At 36.8% G+C, this 23,475-nt stretch overlaps 1 protein-coding gene across 3 annotated transcripts in view; it reads left to right on the top strand.

Moving 5' to 3' along the window:
- IPO11 (importin 11) overlaps positions 1–23,475 on the top strand; it is a 225,219-nt gene that overhangs the window by 158,352 nt on the left and 43,392 nt on the right. The window contains exon 28 of one of the 3 annotated variants that reach the window (XM_046671978.1): positions 20,765–20,860. In XM_046671978.1, coding sequence (XP_046527934.1) covers positions 20,765–20,860 — 96 coding nt within the window. Of the gene's footprint in view, positions 1–6,150; positions 6,170–7,955; positions 8,124–20,764; positions 20,861–23,475 lie in introns of those variants that run through there. The other 2 variants (XM_046671979.1, XM_046671980.1) reach the window with 2 other exon arrangements.

The following is a 23,475-nucleotide window of genomic DNA, read 5'->3' as shown; positions in this document are numbered from 1 at the left end:
TTAAAATAATCATTTTAACAGACAGCAGCATTTGCTACTCTTGTTAACATTCATCAGCGATAGAGCCCTTAAAGCCCCATGTCTATTATAGATCAAAGAAAAGTGTTTGGAGTAAAGACTGTAGGTTGAAGGGAAACTGGAAAAAGGATATCGTTTGAGGTGGTAAAAAGGCCCCAGTTTTGTTGACTCACATGAAATCTTTGCCATCTTTTGATAATTCTTTATCTCCCAGTTTTCTGTTTGTCCAACTCCAATTTCTCTGCTTAAAAGTGATTTCTCCCTCCTTGAAATTTTTTGACCGAATCGTTCTTCCGTTATCGTGGATTGCTTGATCTGTTTCTACGCATACTTCATATGTCATACCTCCTGGGCTTTTGGAGATTAGGCTCAGGTGTTGAGGAGATATAGTGAAGGACTTAAGGGTCCAGGCTCTGGAGCCACACTGGGTAGATTTGAATCCTGGCTCTTAAATTCACTGTGTAACGTTGAGCAAGGTACTTAAGCTTTCTCCGTCTCTTTCCTCATCTGTAAAATGGGGCTAAACTGTTGGATCGTTTTGTGTACTAAGTGAATCAATACATGTAAAATACTTAGGGCAATGCCTGCAAAGTGGTATATGCTCAGTAAATAAATCTTACCTGTGATGTTGATAGTGTACATGTGATGATAATGTTGTACACTTTTTTTTTCTCTACTTCAAGCGTAGGCTGCTTGCTTATAGAATATCCCGCATGGTCAAGATATTGTTATAATGAGTATCTCGATTGAACATTTATTCTCTCTCAGGATATCTTGAGTTCCTTGAGATCGGGGGCCAGATTTTGTGTATCTTTAATATCCTTATAATCTAGCATAATGCCTGATAAATAGTAGGCTGTCAGTAATGTTATTGAATTGGATATATTTGATGGCGGTGAGATAACCAATGCACTGTGCTCCTCTCAGGCTTGGATACTTCTGAACACCCAATTAATTCATTTCAGAAACTTGGAAATTGTCTTTGACACCATTATCTCTCACTGCCCACATTTAGTCCATCACCAAAGGCATTGACTGGACCTCTAAATATATCTCAAATCTGTCTCCTCTGTTTCCACTTCCACCATCTTAATATAAGCTATCTTGTTCTTCTTCCTGGTCTACTGCATTAGCCTCTTTGTGCGAACATCACCACAATCAGAATATAGAAGAACCAGCTTGATCACCTGAGGAAACTCCCTTGTGCTATGTACCTTGGGAATCACATCCTCCTCTTGACCCCTAATTCCTGGCAACCACTGATCTGTTCTCTTCACTATAATTTTGTCTCTTTGAGAATGCCATTGAAGCACGTTTGGATCTCTAGTACTTTTTAAATGACTGTCTCCCCGAGTAGTCTCTAAGTCCCATGAGCATGGGAGCCCGGATGTTGTTAGTGTGTTCTCTTTTTCTCTCTCGATGTGTGTGTATACACACACACAACACACCTGATACTTCATTTTCAGAACCATTTGCATACAAGTTGCATGGATCATGGCCTTTTACTCCTAAATATTTCATTCTTGGATCAGGTATTGCATTTAGTTGTTACTGTTACAGCACAAAATTGTAGTTCTCTAGCCTGATGCACATAAAGAGCCAATTATTATGTCATCAGCTTTCGAGAAAAGAATACAGCTTTATTACAAGATTGATCTTCAGGGAGTCAGGAGGCATAAGCTCTCAGATCTGTCTCCCCAGTCCAGGGCTTGGGGCAAAATTTATGGGATGAAGAGCAGGGCAGTCTGAAGTGTGGAGATAGATGATTAGAGGTAAGGAGAAGTGAGGTAATTGATGATCTGTGCGAGCTTGCCTCTTCGTAGGATGCATGTTCACAAAACGGTCGTGGTAGTATGTTCTGAGGGTGGAGTTTTCAGCCCTCTGATGTCAAAAGGGTCATTTATGGGGCATTTGTGCAGGCCCAGTTGATGGGTTGGTGGTCCTCAACCGGCCTGACTGGGCAAGGGGTCTCTGTTCCTGAAACACAACTCTTAATTACTCTGTTGATAAGATGGGGTCAGTTTGGACTGGTCCTGAAGGGCCTGTGGTTACATTGTGTCTTTGTAGTCTCGTTCACTCTGTGATGTCATTTCCTGAGTCTGTCTTCTTCTGGCTAACATTTTTGAAGAATACAGTCCTTCTCTCTCTCTCTGTTTCTCCCTCCCTCCTTGTCTCTCTCTACCTCCCTCCCTCCCTCATCCCTCTCTCTCAACAAAATAGAATGGTCCTCATTTGAGGTTTGTCTGATGTTCCCTCATGATTACATTCAGATTATGCATCCCTGGTTGGAATATTACATAAGTGATGTGTCCTTGAAATATCGTCTCAAGTGGCACATGGTATCCACCTTCTTCTCATTAATGATGTTAATTCTGGTTAAGGTGTTGTCCAGTTTCTCAACTGTGTAGTTACTTTTTTTTTCTCTCTGCAACTGATAAGCAATCTGTATTGAGCTACTACTCTTCATTAAAATTTCTCCCTACATTGAGCAGAATGATAGTTTTTTATTGTTACTGGACTATTTTTAATTGTAGACCTCATTTCAAATTTTCATTCTCTTCATTTTAAGGTCCATAAGTAACTTTTAAGATCTGTAAGATCAGTAACTGTCATTGTAAACTGGGTTTTATCCCCTCTTTGGTGAGGAAGATTGACCTTGAGCTAACATCTGCTGCCAGTCTTCCTGTTTTTGCTTGAGGAAGTTTGTTGCTGAGCTAACATGTGTGCCAGTCTTCCTTTATTTTCTATGTGGGTTGCCACCACAGCATGGCTTGCTGGTTGGTGCATAGTTTTGCACCCAGGATCTGAACCTGCAAACCCCAGGCCACCGAAACAGTGCACAGACTTAACCACTATGCCACCAGGCCAGTCTCATTCTTTATATGTAAACCCATCTTGATTGGTTTATACATAGATGCCATATATCTAAATAATATAGATGGTATATATTTAAAAGATGGTAATAGAATAGTTGTTCTCTTATTTAGCATTCTCATACTTGTAATGGAATTTCTGAATGGAAAAGAAAATAGATATGTGTTGATATCTGAAGGATGAGATTATTTGAAGACAAAGACAAAAGAAGGTTCAGCGAGAAGAATGAGAAAAAAATAATTTAGCAAGTCAATTTCCTGGAAAGAAAAGGGAGGAAGGAAGCCCACTTAGGAGGTGGCTGAGTATAGTATTCAGAAATAGTTCTAATGAGAATTAGTAGGAATCAGAAAGAGGGTGTGAGGAACCATTTTGATATGTTATTCCAGAGCAAAATCAAAGTGTCAGAATTCAGATTGGGGAGAATTATTATGCACTGGAGATCATATGAAGATTTTACTAAAAATGTTACAGGATTTAAAGCTCATGAAAAGATTTAAACTTACCTAAATAATGTGAATTGCTGTGAAATGATAGTATTTAACCAAAGCACAAGGAAATGTACCTTCCAGTAAGTTCTGTGGGAAGCTGGGAAACTTGAATTCTAATCTGAAACTTGAATGGCCAGTTTTGCTGCTCATTAGTGATGTGATCATAGCAGGTCAGATGAAGAGGTCTCTGAGTTCCATTCCTGCATCAGCTCTTCAGAGATTTTGCTTTGCATGGTCTTCTCTACTAGTGATCACTTGGATCTTAGAGCAGCAGCTCCTTGGTGAACAGAAAGGCTAAACTTTGTTTTTCTGGATATTGGTATTTTCCTGGATATCAACCTAAGAGCTACGATGAATTATTTAGATTTATTGTTTGTTGTGGACACTTTACCTCAGTTTTTACAATATGAGAAATGCAAGATTCATTTTATTCTGTCACTTTTACTTAATATAATTTTCTAGAAATTTTACTTCTAAGATCTAATAAGAATAGATATTTTTGTCTTCTTCGGATATTTCTGGAACAGAGGGCAAAATTAAATAATGTTTCAATCCTATTCTTTCTTTAAATTTTATTCTGGTTTCAATGGATAATTTCTCTGACTTTTTCCAAACTGTGGGAGAGGAAAAAGTTTTCCATGACTCTCTTAGAGTACCTGGCTGGGTCTGAAAATTAAACTGACAAAGACAAGATTAGCAGGAGGAAAGCATACAAATTTACTATGCTTTACTGATCCAGGAGCCTTCATAAGGAGATGACCTGAAGAAATCATTAAACTTGTGTATTTTTATGCTAGATTTGATGTAGAGTGGAAAATCATGGAAAGATATAGGGTAAAGTGTAGTAAACTGGAGGAAATTTTGCAAGGTCTGTTTGGAGTCTCTTTGTCTTTGGAGATAAGGATGGTCCTTTCCTCCCTAGGGAGGGCACCTCTCATGAGGATTTTATGACATGTTTCAGGGGAGAAGGGCAGAGGGTGTGGAGCTGTGCCTGGGGGTGGGGGAGGCCACAGAGTGACCTTCCTACTTCTGTCCTTTTCTCAAACTCTGTCAGCTTAAAATATTCAGTATGCTGAAGTGCTACATTTTGAGGCAGGTGTCCCGAACCACCCCCCCCCCCCATCATCACTCTTTTTTTTGTAAGATTTTATTTCTCCTTTTCTTCCCCAAAGCCCCCGGTACATAGTTGTGTATTTTTAGTTGGGGGTCCTAGTTGTGGCATGTGGGATGCTGCCTCAGTGTGGCCTGATGAGCGGTGCCATGTCCGCGCCCAGGATTTGAACTGGCGAAACCCTGGGCTACTGAAGTGGAGCTCGAGAACTTAACCACTTGGCCACGGGGCCGCCCCTCATCATAACTCTTTAAGTTGTATGATGCACTTGAAAAAATCCATGAGACATACTTCATTGCACCTTGCATTTCATTGAAAATACTCACCAAAATGGACTTGAGAAATCTATCTCCGGGCCGGCCTATGGCCAAGTGGCTAAGTTCGCGCGCTCCGCTTAGGCGGCCCAGGGTTTCACCAGTTTGAATCCTGGGGGTGGACATGGCATTGCTCATCAAGCCATGCTGAGGCAGTGCCCCCCATGCCACAACTGAAAATACACAACTGTGTACTGGGGGGCTTTGGGAGAAAAAGGAAAAAAAAATAAACAGCTCTTGTTCTATCTTTACCTCTAATTCATGTCACTTCTCTGTCATTTGGTCTTTTTGGTTGTTTCCTAATTTCTTTGTCCATAAAATAGCAATAACAATAGCCAACCACAAAGGATAGTTGTGAGAATTGTAAAGCATTTTGACAAAGATCTGTTATCTGGTATGTACCTCTGATTTTTTGTTGTCATAGGAAAAAAGTGCTGGATATTATGCCAAGTATTTAGTATGGAAATCATTCATATTATCTGAAATAATTGTTTTGATATGAAATAAACTTGCTTTAATATCAAAGGGAGTTATAGTATACAATTATATATATTATTACTGGTATTTTAAGTGTATCATCAGGGTGTTAGTAATATTAATAAAAGTCAGAATTAGGAAGCCTAAGCAATCAGCTTTTTGGAAAATTAATGACTAAGCAATATATAATAGAAACAATATATAGCCAATTATTTAAATTCTTAAAATATTGCATTATACACAGATACATTTTTGTTTTAAAATATTCAAACTAATTCAGAGGTATATATGGTGAAAAGCCAGTAAAGGGCCTCGTTCATTCTCCCCAACTTTTCTTGCCAAAGATAACTTTGTCAGTAATTAATTTGATATGCGACTTTATATCATTTTACAGCCCAAGGCGTATACCTTAATATATTAAGGTGCTAATTGGTAGTATTTAATATTTTTTACCCGAAATTTTTTTGAAGAATTAAAAGAGAGTACAGAATATAGTGTAACAACATTTGTGTTCACCATTGCTTCTTGGTTTTGCTACCTTTTTTTTTTAAGGAATAAAACGAAGTTGAAGTCCCTAATATGTATTCAAAACAATATAAATATTGTATACATTTAAAAAGTCACAAAAATTGTATTACTCTATTTACATCTTATTTCAACTTGCTTTTCCCACTCAATAGCTATTTGTTGTTAATGCATAGAGTTTGTTCATTCTGAATATTTAAAAATTTTCAGGTCTCCTTTTTAAAAAATAGTTATTTTTAAAATTATGAAATAATTAGATATGTGCATTGGAAAACTCAAATTAACTGCGTTCTGAAAAAATAAGTTCCTGAGATTTCCTTTCAACAATACTTTTGAAACACAGATAAAATTACTTCCCGTCTCTCAGTTTCCTGTATCCATGGCAACCTCTGTTTTACACACTGACTGTGGAGGAACCAATGTGAAGAGTGGTGTTTCCTGAGCAAACTGTGACTTAAAAAAAAATTTTAAAAAAGAGGTGGAGGGGTGGAGGTCAACAGTGCCACAGAAAGAAATGGAGTTTAGAAATGTCGCTCTTCATATTTAGAACGAAAACCTGTACTTGAATCAGCCGACTGTTAATAATATGAATTTCCTGTTCTTGGTAAGAATATTTATTTAAATATGAATTTTTAGCTGAAATGAAAAATAATTGGTTTTGTGAAAAACTGTAGTTTAAAGGGAGTTTAATTGCTGTGTAATGAATTTGTATTTTCATAAGTAATGTTGTTTGTTATTAGACTTTAAGTTGATAAAGGGACATGCTGTATCCAAAGACTATCATCCTTACATCATTGTTTGTCGCTTTTGTTATAGTCAGTTGTAATATTTTAAATTAACTTAGGAAATATTTTATTTTGCAGTTCATTAAATGTGAATGATCATTTTGTCGAACAGTGGGTTAATGGCCTGGAGGTGTTAATCCTGGAACATATTCCAAACTCATTGTTTTATGCTATCACCATAGTATGACTTATGATATTTAACATTATTGGCTGATCCTAATAAAAGTAAAATAGAATACAGAACTTCTAGAATTATAAAACTTTAATTTTAAGAACTTTTTGATGATTTATTTACCTTCTCTTTTTATAGCCAATTCTGATATGAACAGGAAAACCAAGAACAGGGCTATGTGTGGATTACATTTTTCTCTGCCTTGCCTACGACTGTTTCTACTTGTTACCTGTTGTCTTGTATTATTACTCCATAAAGAGATACTTGGATGTTCTTCTGTTTGCCAGCTCTGCACTGGGAGACGAGTTAACTGCCGTAACTTAGGCCTTTCAAGTATTCCTAAGAATTTTCCTGAAAGTACAGTTTTTCTGTATCTGACTGGAAATAATATATCTCATATAAATGAAAGTGGATTAACAGGACTTCATTCTCTTGTAGCATTGTATTTGGATAATTCTCAGATTGTGTATGTTTATCCAAAAGCCTTTGTTCAGTTGAGGCATCTCTATTTTTTATATCTAAATAATAATGCTATAAAACGCTTGGATCCTGGAATATTTGAGGGACTTTCCAATCTTCGTAATTTGTATTTACAGTCTAATCAAGTATCTTTTGTTCCAAGAGGAGTATTTAATGATCTAGTTTCGGTTCAGTACTTAAATCTACGAAGGAATCGCCTCACTGTCCTTGGGAGTGGTACCTTTGTTGGTATGATTGCTCTTCGGGTGCTTGATTTATCCAACAATAAAATTTTGAGGATATCAGACTCAGGCTTTCAACATCTTGGAAACCTGGATAGTTTGTATCTAGAAGGTAATAATTTAACAAAAGTACCTTCAAATACTTTTGAAGTACTTAAGAGTCTTAAAAGACTTTCTTTGTCTCATAACCATATTGAAGCAATACATCCCTTTGCATTTAAAGGACTTGTCAACTTGGAGTATCTCATCCTGAAAAATTCAAGAATTAAAAATGTTACTAGGGATGGGTTTAGTGGAATTAATAATCTTAAACATTTGATCTTAAGTCATAATGATTTAGAAAATTTAAATTCTGATACATTTAGCTTGTTAAAAAATCTAATTTACCTTAAGTTAGATAGAAACAGAATAATCAGCATTGATGATGATACATTTGAAAACATGGGAGCATCTTTGAAGATCCTTAATCTGTCATTTAATAATCTTACAGACTTACATCCAAGGGTCCTTAAGCCATTGTCTTCATTGACTCATCTTCAGGCAAATTCTAATCCTTGGGAATGTAACTGCGAACTCTTGGGCCTTCGCGACTGGCTAGCATCTTCAGCCATTACTCTAAACATCTATTGTCAGAATCCCCCATCCATGCGCGGCAGAGCATTGCATTACATTAAGTGGACTGACTTTACAAATTGTGTTACTTCTTCGACAAATGTGTCCAGAGCCTGGGCTATAAAATCTCTTCATGTTCATCACAAGACCACTGCGTTAATGATGGCCTGGCATAAAGTAACCGCAAATGGGAAACATTTGGAAAATACTGAGAGCGTTACTTTCTGGGAACGAATTCGTACTTCACCTGCCAGTAGATTTTTTCAAGAGAGTACCTTTGGTAATCCATTAGAGACTACTGCAGTGTTACCTGTGCAAATACAGCTTACTTCTTCTGTTAACTTGAACTCGGGAAAAAACAGTGCTCTACCGATCGATGCTGCTTCGGTGTCAGGGAAAACATCTCTAATTTGTACACAAGAAGTTGAAAAGTTGAATGAGGCTTTTGATATTTTGCTAGCATTTTTCATCTTAGCTTGTGTTTTAATCATTTTTTTGATCTACAAAGTCATTCAATTTAAACAAAAACTAAAGGCACCGGAAAACTCAGGGGAAAGTAGACTTGAATACTACAGCTTTTATCAGTCAGCAAGGTATAATGTAACTACCTCAGTTTGTAACACTTCCCCATATTCTCTAGAAAGCCCTGCTTTGGAGCAGATTCGACTTCAGAAACAAATTGTTCCTGAAAGTGAGGCACAGGTCATTCTCTTTGAACATTCTGCTTTATAATTCAACTGAATATTGGTTATAAGAAAACTTCACTGCCATGGACATCCATAAAACTGAAGCCTCCTTATAGAATTATAAACTCTATTTGGAAATATAATGAATTATACGAGCTTAGCATTAATAAATATATGTTTTTAATATTCTTTTGAATACTGTATTCATTCAGCAGATATTTTGTTAGGCACTGTATTAAGTAATAATAACAGCTACCATTTCTTTTTTTTTTTTTTAAGATTTTATTTTTTTCCTTTTTCTCCCCAAAGCCCCCCGGTACATAGTTCTATATTCTTCGTTGTGGGTCCTTCTAGTTGTGGCATGTGGGACGCTGCCTCAGCGTGGTTTGATGAGCAGTGCCATGTCCGCTCCCAGGATTCGAACCAACGAAACACTGGGCCGCCTGCAGTGGAGCGCGCGAACTTAACCACTCGGCCACGGGGCCAGCCCCTAATAGCTACCATTTCTATGTGCTAAGCACTATGCTAAATACTTCACATATCACATTTAGTCCTTAAAAAGCCTCCTAAGGTGCTACTATCTCCATTTTACAGGTAAGGAAATCTAGGCAGAGTGATTTTAAGAAACTGTCCCAAATTTACACAGCTTGTGACACTTTTTAGGTCTCTCTGACTCCAGAGCCCTTGCTTCTAATTTCATGCTCCACTGCTGCCTAGGTGCTAGGGTTACAATTGTGAATAACATAGACACAGTTCCTCTTCTCAGTAGAGCTTGAGATCGAGAGGAGGAGACGCATGTGGAGGTGAGAGAGAGCTTTATGAGAAAGGCAACACTGAAACTGAGTCGTGATGGATAAATAGAAATTAGCCCAATGAAGAGAGCTGAGTAATAGATAGAGGTAACGTCATATCAGAAGGGTTGAAGAAAGACAAAGAATACTACTTTCCAGGAAGTAAAATGCAGTACAACTGGAAGTGTGAGATTTGCAGCTAGAGAGAGATATCAGATGATGAAGGATATTTCGTGTTTTTCCCTAGGGCAGCAGGGAGCCATGGAAGGATTGTAAGCAATGGAGTGACATAGTAAAATTTACCCTTTAGAAAGTACACTCTTTCTGGAAGGAACAACAAGAGTAGAGTAGAGGCAGCATTAACTGGGTAGGAATCTGCATCACTAATCCAGGGGAGAGATGCTGGAGGCCTGGGCCAGGGAGTGGCAGAGAGGATGGATGGATTCTAGAGCTACTTTGGAAGTAAGATGAATTGCCTTCATGGTTGGCTGAGGGGTGGCTGGTGAGGGAGAAGTCAAAGATGTTAGGTTTTGGCTTAGGCAGCTTTGTGCTGCATTCACTGAGCAAAGGAAGCAAGAGGACTGAAGATCTGGGTGGGGGCAAAATAATGAGTTCGACTTTAGATATATTGAATTTGAGGTTCATATTGATTCTCCAAGTAGAAATATCCAGCAAGCAGAAGATAAGTAGAGCGATCTACCTGGGAAAGGTCAATAATTTTTAACCTTTCATCTGCCCAGTACACTGGAAGTATATGATACACTCTTAGTAATAACAACTATTTGGGCCATGATTTTGGGAGACAGATAAGTGAGGAAGAATAAGATGAAAGAGCACCCAGGAGATGTTAGTAGCCCCAATTAAGAGTCTTTAATATAGATAGATGATAATTGAAGCCATGGAAATGATGTAATGTTTTTCTCTATTAGTATATATTTATAATTGTGAAGCCCTCTGCACAATATCAGGCATATAGTAAGTTCCCATACTCAATCGGTTAATAGTGACCTGAACCACAAATAGGTATTAAAATTTTCCTCTTAAGCGTCATGTATTTCATGTTTGTATTATGTCTCCTCTTCTCCCAAATTTCTATTTATTATTAAACGTTAATACTATCTGTGTGAAATTAACCTGAAACAATCTGGGAGTGTTTAAACCAAGTGATAATTTCTAAGTTTGTATTGCAAAACCAGTAGTTCTAAGAAGGTGCTACGTTGTCCATTATACCTTACAGCAGTGCTTCTCAAACTCAGAATCACCTTGGAGCCTGGTTAAAACACAGATTGCTGGGTGTGAGGGTGATCTGGCTATGACATTTGTCACCCCATTGATCACCAGGGTTGACCTGGTTGATCTGGCTGGCTAGGTGAGCATGCCCTTCCTCCCTGCCCACTCCATATGCATCCCTCCCAGAGCTGTGTGCTCCCTCGAAGAGGACCACCCTCCCCCGTAGAGGAGGACCATTCTTTGGTCAAGTGTATACACTAATACCTGTGCTCCCCTGCTGGAACCTCCAAATAGGCTCTCAAGGTCCATTTGTAGGAGAATGTAGAGTAGTCAATGTTCCGAGACTCTAGACACATCCAGATGAGGTGCTGCATGTGGCAGTCTGCCTTTCGTTAAAAACAAACAGACTGATGAACACAGATTGCTGCCCCCACCCTTCTAGAGTTCCTGATTCAGGAAGTCTGGAGTGAGGCCTCTGAGTTTGCAGTTTAACACATTTGCTGCTGCTGCTCTGGGGACCATGCTTGGAGAACCACTTCTGTAAGGTATTTGAGAGAAAAGCAGAAAGGAGCCATGTAGTGGTTTTAAGATATTCTAGAAACTGCAGAGAAACTAAAGCTGCAAGCTCCACCTCTCCAGGAGTTTTAAGTGTTCTGCTTTTCCCCGGCTCACCTAAAGCTTTGTCTCTGAATATGAGTTTAGTAGAAAATGTAAATATTTTTAAATAAAGCTGTTCTTACATAAATTACTTGTTTAATTATGGAAGAGTGTGTGATATGTGTTTCACTTTTTAAGACATTTTTTTTTTTTCCTGAGGAAGATTCACCCTGAGCTAACATCTGTGCTAATCTTACTCTGCTTTGTATGTGGGTCGCCACCACAGTGTGACCAATGAGTGGTGTAGATCTGCACCCAGTATCCGAACCCAGGCTGCTGAAGTGGAGAGTGCCGAACTTAACTACAATGCCACAAGGGCCAGCCCCTTAACACATTTTTAATAATATACTTCTTTCTTTGTTGTGTTCTCTCAACCCCTACAACTCATATTAAGTTTTTTCTTTAATTATTAAAAGTATGTATTCATGGGGCTGGTGCCATGGTGTAGTGGTTGAGTTTGGTGCGTTCTGCTTCAGTGGCCCAGCTTTGTGAGTTTGGATCTCTGGCATGGACCTACAGCACTCGTCAGCCATGCTGTGGCAGTGACCCACATACAAAGTAGAGGATGCTTGGCACAGATGTTACCTCAGAACTAATCTTCCTCAAGCAAAAAGGAGGAATATTGGCAACAGATGTTAGCTCAGGGCAAATCTTCCTCAGCAAAAAAAAAAACAGTATACATTCATTGGAAAAAAGAATTCAAACAATACAGAAATTTAAAAGTTGAAAATCCCTCCATGCCCTCCTTCCCCACCACCTAAACCACATCCTCTTAAAGATATTCAGAAGCAGTGTAGCTGGCCATTTGAAGTGGGGAAAAAATCCATATAACAAAGTGTTTATCTTGATCTTAAAACAAAATTCCCCCCAGTTCAAAGAACGTACTTTGGAAAGTCTATCAAATTTTTTTTATGTCTTTATGTATAACTTTGAATTGATTTAGGCCCAACTAGAAAACTTTAATCTTATTAGTATCAGTTTATATATGGAGCTATAGTTGTACAGAGTAGTGTTCATTAAGTGCTCATTCCAATTTTTGTCAGCAGTCATTCCTTTTAAAAATGTTAGCCAACTCACATTTCACTATGGGTTGATACTTGCACAGTTTAAAAATTTACTTACCATAAAACTGTTTTGAAGTAATGTGCATAGAAATTTTAAGCTATAATTTCTGTATTTGTTTCATATTTTTGAGCAGCCCTACCTTAAACAAAACAAAGTTAAAACCAAGTAATCTTCTAAATTAAGATAGCTAAGGAAGCTTACTCTTCTTAAGATTTCTGTATTTCTCTACCATTTACTAAAGGTTCTTGATTAGAGCACTCAAAAATAGATAGGCTCCAACTTAAAATAGTGGTATTTCAGAAAGATAGTTTTAGATACAGATCCATTTGTTTCATTGGGTTTTATAAAAGGTGGTTAAAGTTCTAGGACATACCGAAAAAGTACCCCCCCCCCCATAATAAATGAGAAGTATAGAACTCAACTACCATTTATTTATAACATCATAACTTTTAAATACATTTAGAATCCCAGTGTGGAATTTCAGAAACATGTCTCTCACTTCTGGGCTAACTGGGAACTTACTCTCAGTCCCTTCCTGGTGGTGGAGTAGAGATGTTTGGTGTCAGATTGTTGTTGAGGGCTTCAATGGTATGGGACAGAGACTTCAACAGGAGGGAGCAGGAAATTGAAGAAGGTCACAGGCGATGGAGCCTGGGGTAAAGGAAGACAAAGGTGTCTCACGGTTTTCTGGACGTGGGGGTTTCCAGTGTTTTGATAGCTGAAGGCTAAGTGGTGGGGAGAGGTCAGGGTGGACATTGTGGGAGATTGAGAGAATTGTGTGGAATTATTAGTAGTAGGGAAAGAGGATCTCTGGATATCTCTTTGTTCTCCGTCAACTTTTTACTCTTAGTAGGGTCCTCAACTTTCTCATACATAACATTCCAGGGTTACTTTGTTGATCCACTCTGCCCTGTGGCCACCTGTGTCTTGAGTCAGCAACAGTTGGATAGATTCTTATTCTCTTCTTTCCGATTGTCTTGTATATTTTATTTTTAGGGACCCTCTAAGTAGTAGTAGAATTGAATCAGATCTTACCTATACTAGTGTTAACACATGGCAAATATTTTCCCTTAAACAACACACACCCGTTTTTTAAAACTTTTATTGATGTACATATAAACCACATACAGAAGTAGACACACCTGTGTTACTACCACTCAGGTCGAGAAATAGAAGATTCAAACATACGGGGACATTTCTTGAACTTAGGAGTTATGTTAACACCCAAGTGTTTAAGCTTTGAGATGGAGGGGGACCTATGTGTAATTGGGGCATTTTTTATTCAGTTATCTTACCCACACTACAACAGTGACAGTAATATATGCCATATTTGTTTTTAAGGGTTGAAAAAATGGGAGAAAAAAACCAAAGGACTGTTTTACAAGGTTCTGAAAAACGGCTTTAATGCTAGGCCTTCCTGCCAGATTGGTCCCACATGCACTTGCTCATGTCCTGTTGGACTTCTTGTTTTTCCTTGTTAGAAGGATCCCACTCCTTTACTTTTTTCTCTTACTTAGCCACAGACTAGAAAATGTGTGTATGGACCTGTAACATGATGTGTTGCTGTGGATCAAGAGGAAAGAGAATGGGGTATGTGAAATAAAACAAGGCTGTTCTATTTACCAATTAGACTTTATTTATACCCATCTCCCACTGAATAGTAACTTAATTTTTTTTCTCCTGAGAACACTCATTTTGTTTTCTCATTAAAACTTATGTTTTTCTTTTCTGTTACTGGCCTTACTGATAAGCCCATAGGTGAGTGGGGAGGGATATGCATCAGTTTTCTCAAACTGTTTATTATTTAGTTTCTCAATGATTTCACAGTTATGGAACAAGAGTAACAAGGTAGTAGGCCCATTTTTTTTCCAGTATTGTATTGTATCAAGCATAGTTGTAAAAAAAAAAAAAAGTGCCCTCTACCTCTAGTCGTCACTACTGAAGTTGGTAGGCTCTTGTGGCTGGCCGCTTTTCAAGTAGGAAGCCCTGTGGGTTAAAAGAGAAATATCCTGGGAAAAGCAGCACAAATGTGAGAAATGTGTATTATGCCTGCCGCTGACCCAGATGTGCCTTGTTTCATTGCTCCTGACTCTTTCGAGGCATCATGTGATATAGTAGAGGGCACGATCTTTTAGTAGGAAGTAGTTTTATGATCCTGAATAGTGTAGAAACCTTGCATATACGTTGTCTTCTCTTTTCCTTTTATCTCCGTGTCTTCTTGGACCTCTTGAGTTCCTAGTACATGTACAGAAACCCTTGCCTATTCTTACTTTGGATCATTGGCTTTGAAAAATCTTCTTACTTTTTGCCAGATAGCTTTGTATGATAATTTTACCAGCCTTAATTCTACCCTTAATACATGAGTTGAAATTTTCTTTGTATTTTGCTTTAGGTACCATGGAGCAGAATTTTTTATGTTCTAGTGCAGTTTCTTCGTGTTTTGGCTTTCAGAATCGCTTATCTTCAATTATATGCTTCTCACCTGTGAAAGCCTCTAAACACTGTCTTCCAGTCTTCTAGAATCGGGACCACACCCACTTACAGTTACTCTTTTTGTAAATACAGCTAACCAGATAAATTTGCGCAGTAGAATTCCTAGCACATGGGATCTCACAGTTAAAACGTTGAGGCTGGAAAGTGTCAGAAAGAAGGCTGCTATAGCTGGAAAGTAGTATGAAAGGTTAGATGCGTTCAGGGAGAGGTAGGCAGGAGTCAGGTCAAATGGGGCTCAGTACACTATGATAAGGAGTTTGGATTTCTAAGTGTAATGGGAAGTTATTGAAAGGTTAGACCCTTGCTTTAAAGCAAGGCAGACGTGATCAGATTTTGCGAAAGAGTGATCTGGTCAGCTCTGTGGAGAATGGATTACAGGAAGTCAAGAGTGGAAGCGGCCCATTTGGGAAGTTACCCAGTAGTTCAAACTGGAGACAGAGTGACTTGTAGCGCAGTGTTCATAGTAGGAATATAGACAGGTAGAAACAAAAGAAAAATTTCAGAGATAAGTATGGCAGAATTTGATGATGAATTGGGTGTTGGAAGAGTAAATGAGAAGAGAGGTCAAGACTGAATCCCAGGTTTCTGGCTTGAGTCACTGGGTAGATGGAATTGCTCTTTCTGGATAAGGACAACAGGAAGAGAGCCTGGTTTTGATTTTCTGTTTTATTTTGATTTCTTTGTTTTTGTTGGGGAGGCACTCGAAAATTTGGTGTTGGATGTCTTCGGTTTGAGGTGCTTATGAGACTGCCGAGAGTGGATAAGAAGGATGCAGATGTACTTAGAGTTCTGGAGTTCAGAGAGAGGTTGTGGTGTGTGCTAGCAGGATTTAGGAGGAATTTGACAGTGAGCCTGTGCAAGGCAGGTCTAAATATAACGTGGCCACTCATTTTCCCTATAAGAAAAACCTGTGTAAGGTTTTCTGGCCAGCTTGAATATATTATACTTCTAGAGCTGTAACAAAATAGTCAAATGTCTGTTAAGCTGTTAGTTTAATTACCTGTGTACATTTTAAAAATAAAGTAAAATGTTACTTAGATTTTTTCCTCTTATATCATGATACAGTTTTATTCAAATGCTTCAGATAAATCTTTGACATCTTCATTGTGATTGTGTCTTCATCATTACCAAAATCCCCTTTTAATCATGTAACACTGTTTTCTGGAGCACATTATCATTTCTGTCTGAGCTATGTGACATACAGTACAGGAATTTAACTCTAAGCCACAAGTACCTTTTCGTATAACTTTAATTATATCAGCACAGTTGGCTTTTTTTCTTTTATCCTGAAGGTGTATATTCATGAATACGTTGTAATTATTTATTGTATAGCTTTGTTTTCAGCACTGTCCAACATTTACAATGGTGATGTCATACCCCCAACCCCATAATTACCAAATTTCTATTAAATTCTTTTATATCTCTTGTTAAAAAATAGGAACCAATCTGTCAATTGACTTCTGTAAGTATCCAAAACAAGCATTGATGGAGTTTTTTCATGCTAATGTCTTTTCTAAACAGTTCTCTACCAATCATGATCATCATCTTTTTATGGAAGCTTAGTGTGTTTAGGCATTGTTTTCATTAGGCAGTGTTTCTTAAAGCATAGTCTTTCTCTTGAAAATCACATAAGGTGGCAGTTTCTTCTCATCCCATTATATATACATAGAGAATTATAGTTACTTCTTATTGTAAAGATAATGGCTTTTTTTCTTTTTGCCTATGTATGTGCTCTCAAAAAATAGTTAATTGGGGGATTGCTTTATAACATAAAAGCCTTTGTAAAGATCATTGTTAGGTGTAAAACAGTCAACTTTCATTTTAAAATACCTTTATCGATTGCTTTCATGAATTTTTTATCCTATTTCCTGGCCAGTATTTGTCAGGGGAAACTAGATTTATTAATACACTTGTCCATGACCATGCAGAGAATTACTGTGTAGAAAGGAGGTGTCTTTCCATTTAAGTGACAAAATATTTGCAGCCTAGGTCCTGGAAAATATCTGGCGGGGGGGGGGGTTCTCTAATTTTAGTGTAAATGTCACCATTTTTGTAGCCTCTGGTGTAGTAGAAATTCTGGAATAAGACTGATAAACCAGTCTTTCTTTTGCCTTTTTCTTTCAGTAAATTGCTGTTCTTTGCTTAATCCTGTTAAACGATATAAGCAGAGACGGATAGTTAATAGAATATTTTATTGTGGCTTTTTGTACTTAAAAATTTATTTCTTAAATTACCCTAACTTCACTGACCTTCTATATTTAAGATATAATAATGCAACAGTGACTTCAAATATTAATTAGGTGTGGTGTATCAGTAGTGTAATTGTGGCCTGGTTAGATCAGAAAAAAATTCTAAAGTGAGTAAGGTTCTGATTCATTTCTTTCTTGGGCCTGCTACAATGAAAAACTGTTAAATCATCAATTTTAGATTATAAAACCATTGAGAAAAGGTAATCAAAAATTTTTTCTGTGTTTCTGTGTCCCTATTTTCCTCCTAGGTCCAAGAGGATGAAGATGATGTAAATATGTAAATCCATTGCTTATAGAGAAGTAATTTAAGGCACATGGTCTAGATGATGGATCAGCTGTCTAAAAAATGGAAGTGCAAAATGCTCATTAGAAAATTACTCATAAAAAATGGACAAGTAGAAAGAAAACAGAGTCCCGTTCACATTGAGTCTAGTATTTATTGTTTGGGCTAATCAGATGAATATTAGAATATTTCGTTTATTTGTGCCTTTAAGGATTAAAAAGTTTGCTTCATCTTTCTAAGGGCATTTAGTTATCTGAATGCCTGTGGTTGGATTCATAATAATATAAAAGGACAGAAATAATGTTAAACCGGCAGGGTTTTTTGAATTGGGTGAATGAACATAAGGAAGAGAAATTGATTTTTTTTTTTCCCTTTAGTACACAGTTTTCTAAAGCAAGGAAAACTCACTGCATGAAGTTTCTGCAATTCACCTACTCTCTGGACAGATACTTTTATATACTCGGAAAATACCTTAAAATGCCATACTTCTAGGAAATACTAAGACAAGATTAAAAACTACTGTTTTACTAATGTACGTTTGACTGAGGAAGAAAAGTTTACTGAAATCTATGTGGAATTGTTTTAAATGATCAGCTGGTCTTCACTTAGTACAGCTGTTTGTGCCCAACCTGTTTATTTAATGTTTGTGCATGTGTAACATCACTTAGGCTTGAAGAACAAAACAAGCAGATGTTTAAGAAGCCTGGTTTCCTTCTGTAGAGTATTTGTGACCTGTGTCTATGGGAATAAATTAGTATATCAACGAAGTATGTAAAATAAAAGGAAGAGTGTTTGTGACAAGTGAAAAGGAAGAAAACGTTCAGGTTACTAACAATTTTTTCCCTTCAGTTTTACTTTCATTCTCCTTTTTCATCCTTGATGTTAAACTTTCCTTGCATTTTCTAAAATGAGTGTTTCAGAAATAGATTCCAACACAGCCACTTTCTGTTGTATTTTCTGCCTCATGTCTAGTGTAAGAAGTTGTAATATATTATCTACAACTCTGCTGTCCATACTTGTAATTTAAAAAAGAAGTAAATATTGTAAAAAGAAATTGAGGGAGGGCAGTTCTCAAGCTTTTGGGTCATTAATTCCCATGATTATTTATTAAGTGTTCACAGAATGTATAATATTACCCTATGGAGCATAAAAAAAAGTAAACATAACACTTGGGCTGTGCTTCAAGCTACTTTTAGGGAGAGCAGGCATGAAAAGTTAAAGGACATTAGGAGAAAGTAAGATAAAAGATGCCACAAGAGTTGCATGCCAAATGAATAGTGCGGAGGCTTTATGTTACTGGAAATTCAAAGGACAGAGTGCTCAATTCCAGTGGATTTAGAACATGGTCAGGGAAGCCTTTGTGAAACATGAATTAAGGTGAAGTAGAAAAAGGAGGGAGGACATTGTGAGGAGCACGAAGACGGTAAGCAGATAAATGGTGGAGTCAGGAACATTATGTTTGGGAAGTGATGACTTAACTGCCTGAAAGCAGTGAAAAGAAGAGTAATGCAATATAATTTTGAAAAGGTGGGTTTAGCAGAGGATGCCGAGGCTCTTGATAGCCCTTGAAAGTTCTTAAATTAAGGAGAAAGAATAAAGTTTAAGAGACTGGAATAGAAAGTACCCATTTGCCTCCTTGAAGCCCTCAGTAATAAGGATACAAATAGAATCAGTTGGGTTCCATGTAGCATTGTGAAATGAAAAATGTTTATATCAAAATTGGGATTTCTTTATTTAGGAGGAGCATCTATCCTAATGCGATTAATAAAAGATGAGTTAACTTGAAAATTCTAAGATCCCAAGTGAAGGTAGAATGATCAAGTCTCTAGGGGCCAGTGATGAGAATTAGGAAATAATAATTTGCCAGGGCTTCTTTAACACCGACCAGATGCAGGAGGCTCTGACTTTAGACAAGTGCCAGTTAATGAGTCAGAAATACCCACAAAATTGAGTGGTTGTGTACTTCCACTTTTAAAAGTCAGGTTTATTAAGGTATAGTTTACATAGAGTAAAACCTCTTTTAAGTGTACACTTTTGGCAAATGTACACAATGTGTGCCCACTACCATACTCAACATAAAGAACATTTCCATCATCCCAAAAAGTTCCCTCGTGTCCCTTTGCCTAGCAACCACTGACCACTGATCAAATAATTTTGCCTTTCAAGAAAGTCACATAAATCGAGTTACACAACATGTAGCGTTTTTTAGTCTGTTGTATTTCTCTTAGCATAATGTTTTTGACATCTATCCAAGTTGTTGCATGTATTTCTAGTTTGTTTCTTTTTATTGTTGACTACTATTCCATTGACTAAGTGTCCCACAATTTGTTTATCCATTCACTAGTTCATAGACATTTGGGCCATTTGCAGTTTTGGGTTAGTATGAATAAAGCTACGATAAATATTCACATACAAATCTGAGAATACTTGTTTTGGTTTTGGGTAAATACCTGGGAATGGGATTGCTTAGTTGTGTGGAGGGTGTTTAAGTTTATAAAAACTGCCAATGTGTTTTCCAAAATGCGTATGCCGTTTTTTATTCTTACCAGCAATGTATGAGAAGTCCTGTTGTTTCTCATTCTTGTCAGCACTTGGTATTGTCAGTCTTCTTACTTTTACTTTTAATTAAAATCTTGTGGGTTAATTTGCATTTCTATGATAGCTAATGATATTGAACATCTTTTCAGGTACTTGTATGCCCTCTGTATATCTTTTTTGGAGAAATGTCTGTTCAAATTTTTGCCCATTTTTAAATTGTGTTGTCTGTCTTTTTTTTTTCAGAGTTTCAGTTTTCAGAGTTCTTTTTATATTCTGGATCCAAGTCCTTTGTCAGATATATGTTTTACAAATATTTTTTCTATGACTTCTTTTCTTTTTCTTGACAGTGTCTTTAGAAGAGTGGAGATTTTTAATCTGCAACATTTTTGTATCTTTATCTTTTTAGTTATAAAATTAACAAGACTATTATAATAAATTGAAGAATATTAAAGTATCTCTTTCCTATTTAATCTTATGCTTTTAGTATTTAAACACACTAATAAGCTAGTGAAAGAGAAAATTTTAATGTTATATGCAAAGGTAGAATTCCGTTTTTAAGAAATATATTTTGAAAGTTTTTTTTGTGTTTTAGAACTGAAAATTCTCTTTATGTTCAAGAGGATAATTAGGGGGAAAAAAGGAATTACCTGTTGAAATGCTTCAGTTTAACTTGTTTTGCCCTTCTTTTTTTCTAGTGTTATCCAGGATAAATTCTGTGGGATTATAAACATCTCAGTGGAGGGCCTACACGATGTCATGACGGAAGATCCTGAAACAGGAACTTACAAAGAGTAGGTGGTCACTTAATTGATTTCAGTTGGACTTGGAGGGGTAGTTAAATATATCTGCATGATTTTTGTTCACTATCACCATATAAGCACAGTAAGGCACCTTTTTCATTTTGTCTTTTATAAAGAAAAAATTTTGTTATTTTCCTTATGATATTTATTGTTGGATCTGAAGATCAGCTTTATTTTTGTTATAGTGAAATTCTGAATTGGGCTTCTTTGGGCTAATCATTTTATGATTTGACATTAGGTTTTTGAAAAAAATCCAAGTATTTTAGCATATAAATTCTTTTTTTAAGATGTTTTGAATATGTTCTTTTTTTTTCAATGAAGTTCCCCTGCCTTTCAGGCAAATGATGGGGAAAAGGGGATGAGTAAGCATCCTGTATTTGTATTTGCCTAGTTGAAGTATCACTGGCACCTTTAAAATATTAGAGGGCCATGTTGGTACTTGACTAGTTCCAAAAGAGAATAGTTCAAATTTTATTTGTGGGAGAATAGTTAAAATCATATTATCAGAAATGCTGATAATCTTATATAACTATTAATTTGAAATTTTATTTTTTTATTAATCATTGTATCCTTTTGTAGTTAGTAGAATTGTTACACTTTTCCTCTTGTTATTACTACAGGCATACCTTGGAGATAGTGTGCGTTCGGTTCGAGACCACCGCAATAAAGTGAATATTGTAATAAAGCAAGTCACATGAACTTTTTGATTTTCCAGTGCATGTAGAAGTTATATTTACACTTTACCGTAGTCTATTAAATATGCAATAGCATTATGTCTAAAAAAAATGTACATACCTTAATTAAAAAATTCTTTATTGCTGAAAAATACTAACTATCATCTGAGCCTTTAGTGAGTCATAATCTTTTTGCTGTGGAAGGTTTTGTAAAACATGCAGTATCTGTGAAGAGCAGTAAAGAAGTGCAATAAAACAAGATATGCCTGTATTGATAAAGCACATGTTTCATATAATGATAAGTAAGGCTTCATGAGATTCCAGACTGCTTGACTTTTCCTCAATAATATATTGAGCTTGTTTTCTTTGTTCTTTATAAAACCATTTATAGCAAATGGGAGAGATTGCCCTTTGAATCATATTTTGTTGAAAAATATGGAAAGCAGATACATGTTGTCAGATCTTACTAAACATATATAAACAAAATGCATCTGGCATGTAACTTAGCTTTCGAGAACATAAGAATTCAGGTGAGGTAAAAACCTCAAACTACTTTGGTGATTACAGATCAAAAATATACCATTCCTGGATGTAGGCAATTTTTTTAAGTTAACATAGGGTTTATGGCACATGACTGTGAATATTGTTTTTATGCATAATATGTGAAAAAGTTTACAACTATTTGTGAAATGCTTAGGATATATTCAAATGTTCTTTGTCCTTCTCTTTGGAGTGTATAATTTAGTTAGGGGAGGGGCATGTCTAATAGCACAGTGAAAACACTAATAATGAGTAAAGGCAGTTACTATGCTTTGAACAAAGCACACAAAACAGTAAAATTACAGACTGTGCTTTAAAAGAAAAGCAGAGAAAGAAAAGGCACTGTTTGTTACAGTCTTCAGGGAGGGGTAGAGTTAAGATATAGGAAGAAGAACGTAATTATAGTGTGGTTTAACTGGAAGGGATGAGAGTCAGGAAGTTGTTAAAAATAAAGTTTAGAAGTTAGTGCAGTTTCATTATTTTAAAGATCAGGATACACAGGCTCAGAAAAGTGCAGTGACACAGCAAATTAGTGGAAGAGTCAAGATTAGAGCCAGGATCTTCTTATTCAGTAAGCCAGGGTCAGTCATGAAAAAGGTTTCGGTTTGGAAGAGGAAAATGTTGGGCATAAGGAAACTGACTGACTAGGGGACCATTATAGGGATCCAGACTAGAAAGGCCCGGACTCGAGAGTTAGGATGCACAGGTAGCTGGAACATGTGACCACTGTTTGCTTTTCCTCCCCAGAATTGTTTGGCAATTAATTTTTACCCTGGGGTGGTATTTGGCCTGTGGAAGCACGGTGGAGAAACCATTTACCTAACTTTTTGAGTCTCAGTGTCTAAGAAGGGTTAGACTAGATTTCTGATAAATCTTCCTATTCTGTGATTCTGCAGATTACATAGAGTTCTGTAAATTAAAGTCTGTGAGAATGTAGGGTATGAATAGGCTTTTGGAAAAGTCCATTTGAAAGACATAAAATATTTACTATGTAGCTAGCTTAGCCTTCAATTTCCCCTTCCTGTTTATTGAAACAATTTACTCAAAGAAAGTTAATCTTTCCAGTTCTGCTGAATTCCTATTGATTCTCAGTATAGAATGAATTAGAACAAAGGAAGAAAACTGTTTTTTCCACCTGCATAAGTGGTATATGAGAGTTCTCCAGAGAAACAAACCCATTAGGAGACATATGTATATATATATAAAGAGATTCACTATGAAGAATTGACTCACGCAGTGTGGAAGCTGAGAATTCCCAAGATCTGTAGTTGGCAAGCTAGGGACTTAGGAGAGCCAATGGTATAGTTCTAGTCCAACTCCAAATGCCTGAAAAGCAGGCGAGCCAGTGGTGTAAGTTCTAGTCCAAGTCTGAGTCAGAAGGCAGGAGAAGAC

The sequence above is a fragment of the Equus quagga genome, chromosome 9 (assembly GCF_021613505.1).
Source record: "Equus quagga isolate Etosha38 chromosome 9, UCLA_HA_Equagga_1.0, whole genome shotgun sequence".
Classification (NCBI taxonomy): Eukaryota; Metazoa; Chordata; class Mammalia; order Perissodactyla; family Equidae; genus Equus; species Equus quagga.
This window is presented reverse-complemented; position numbering and strand designations above follow the sequence as displayed.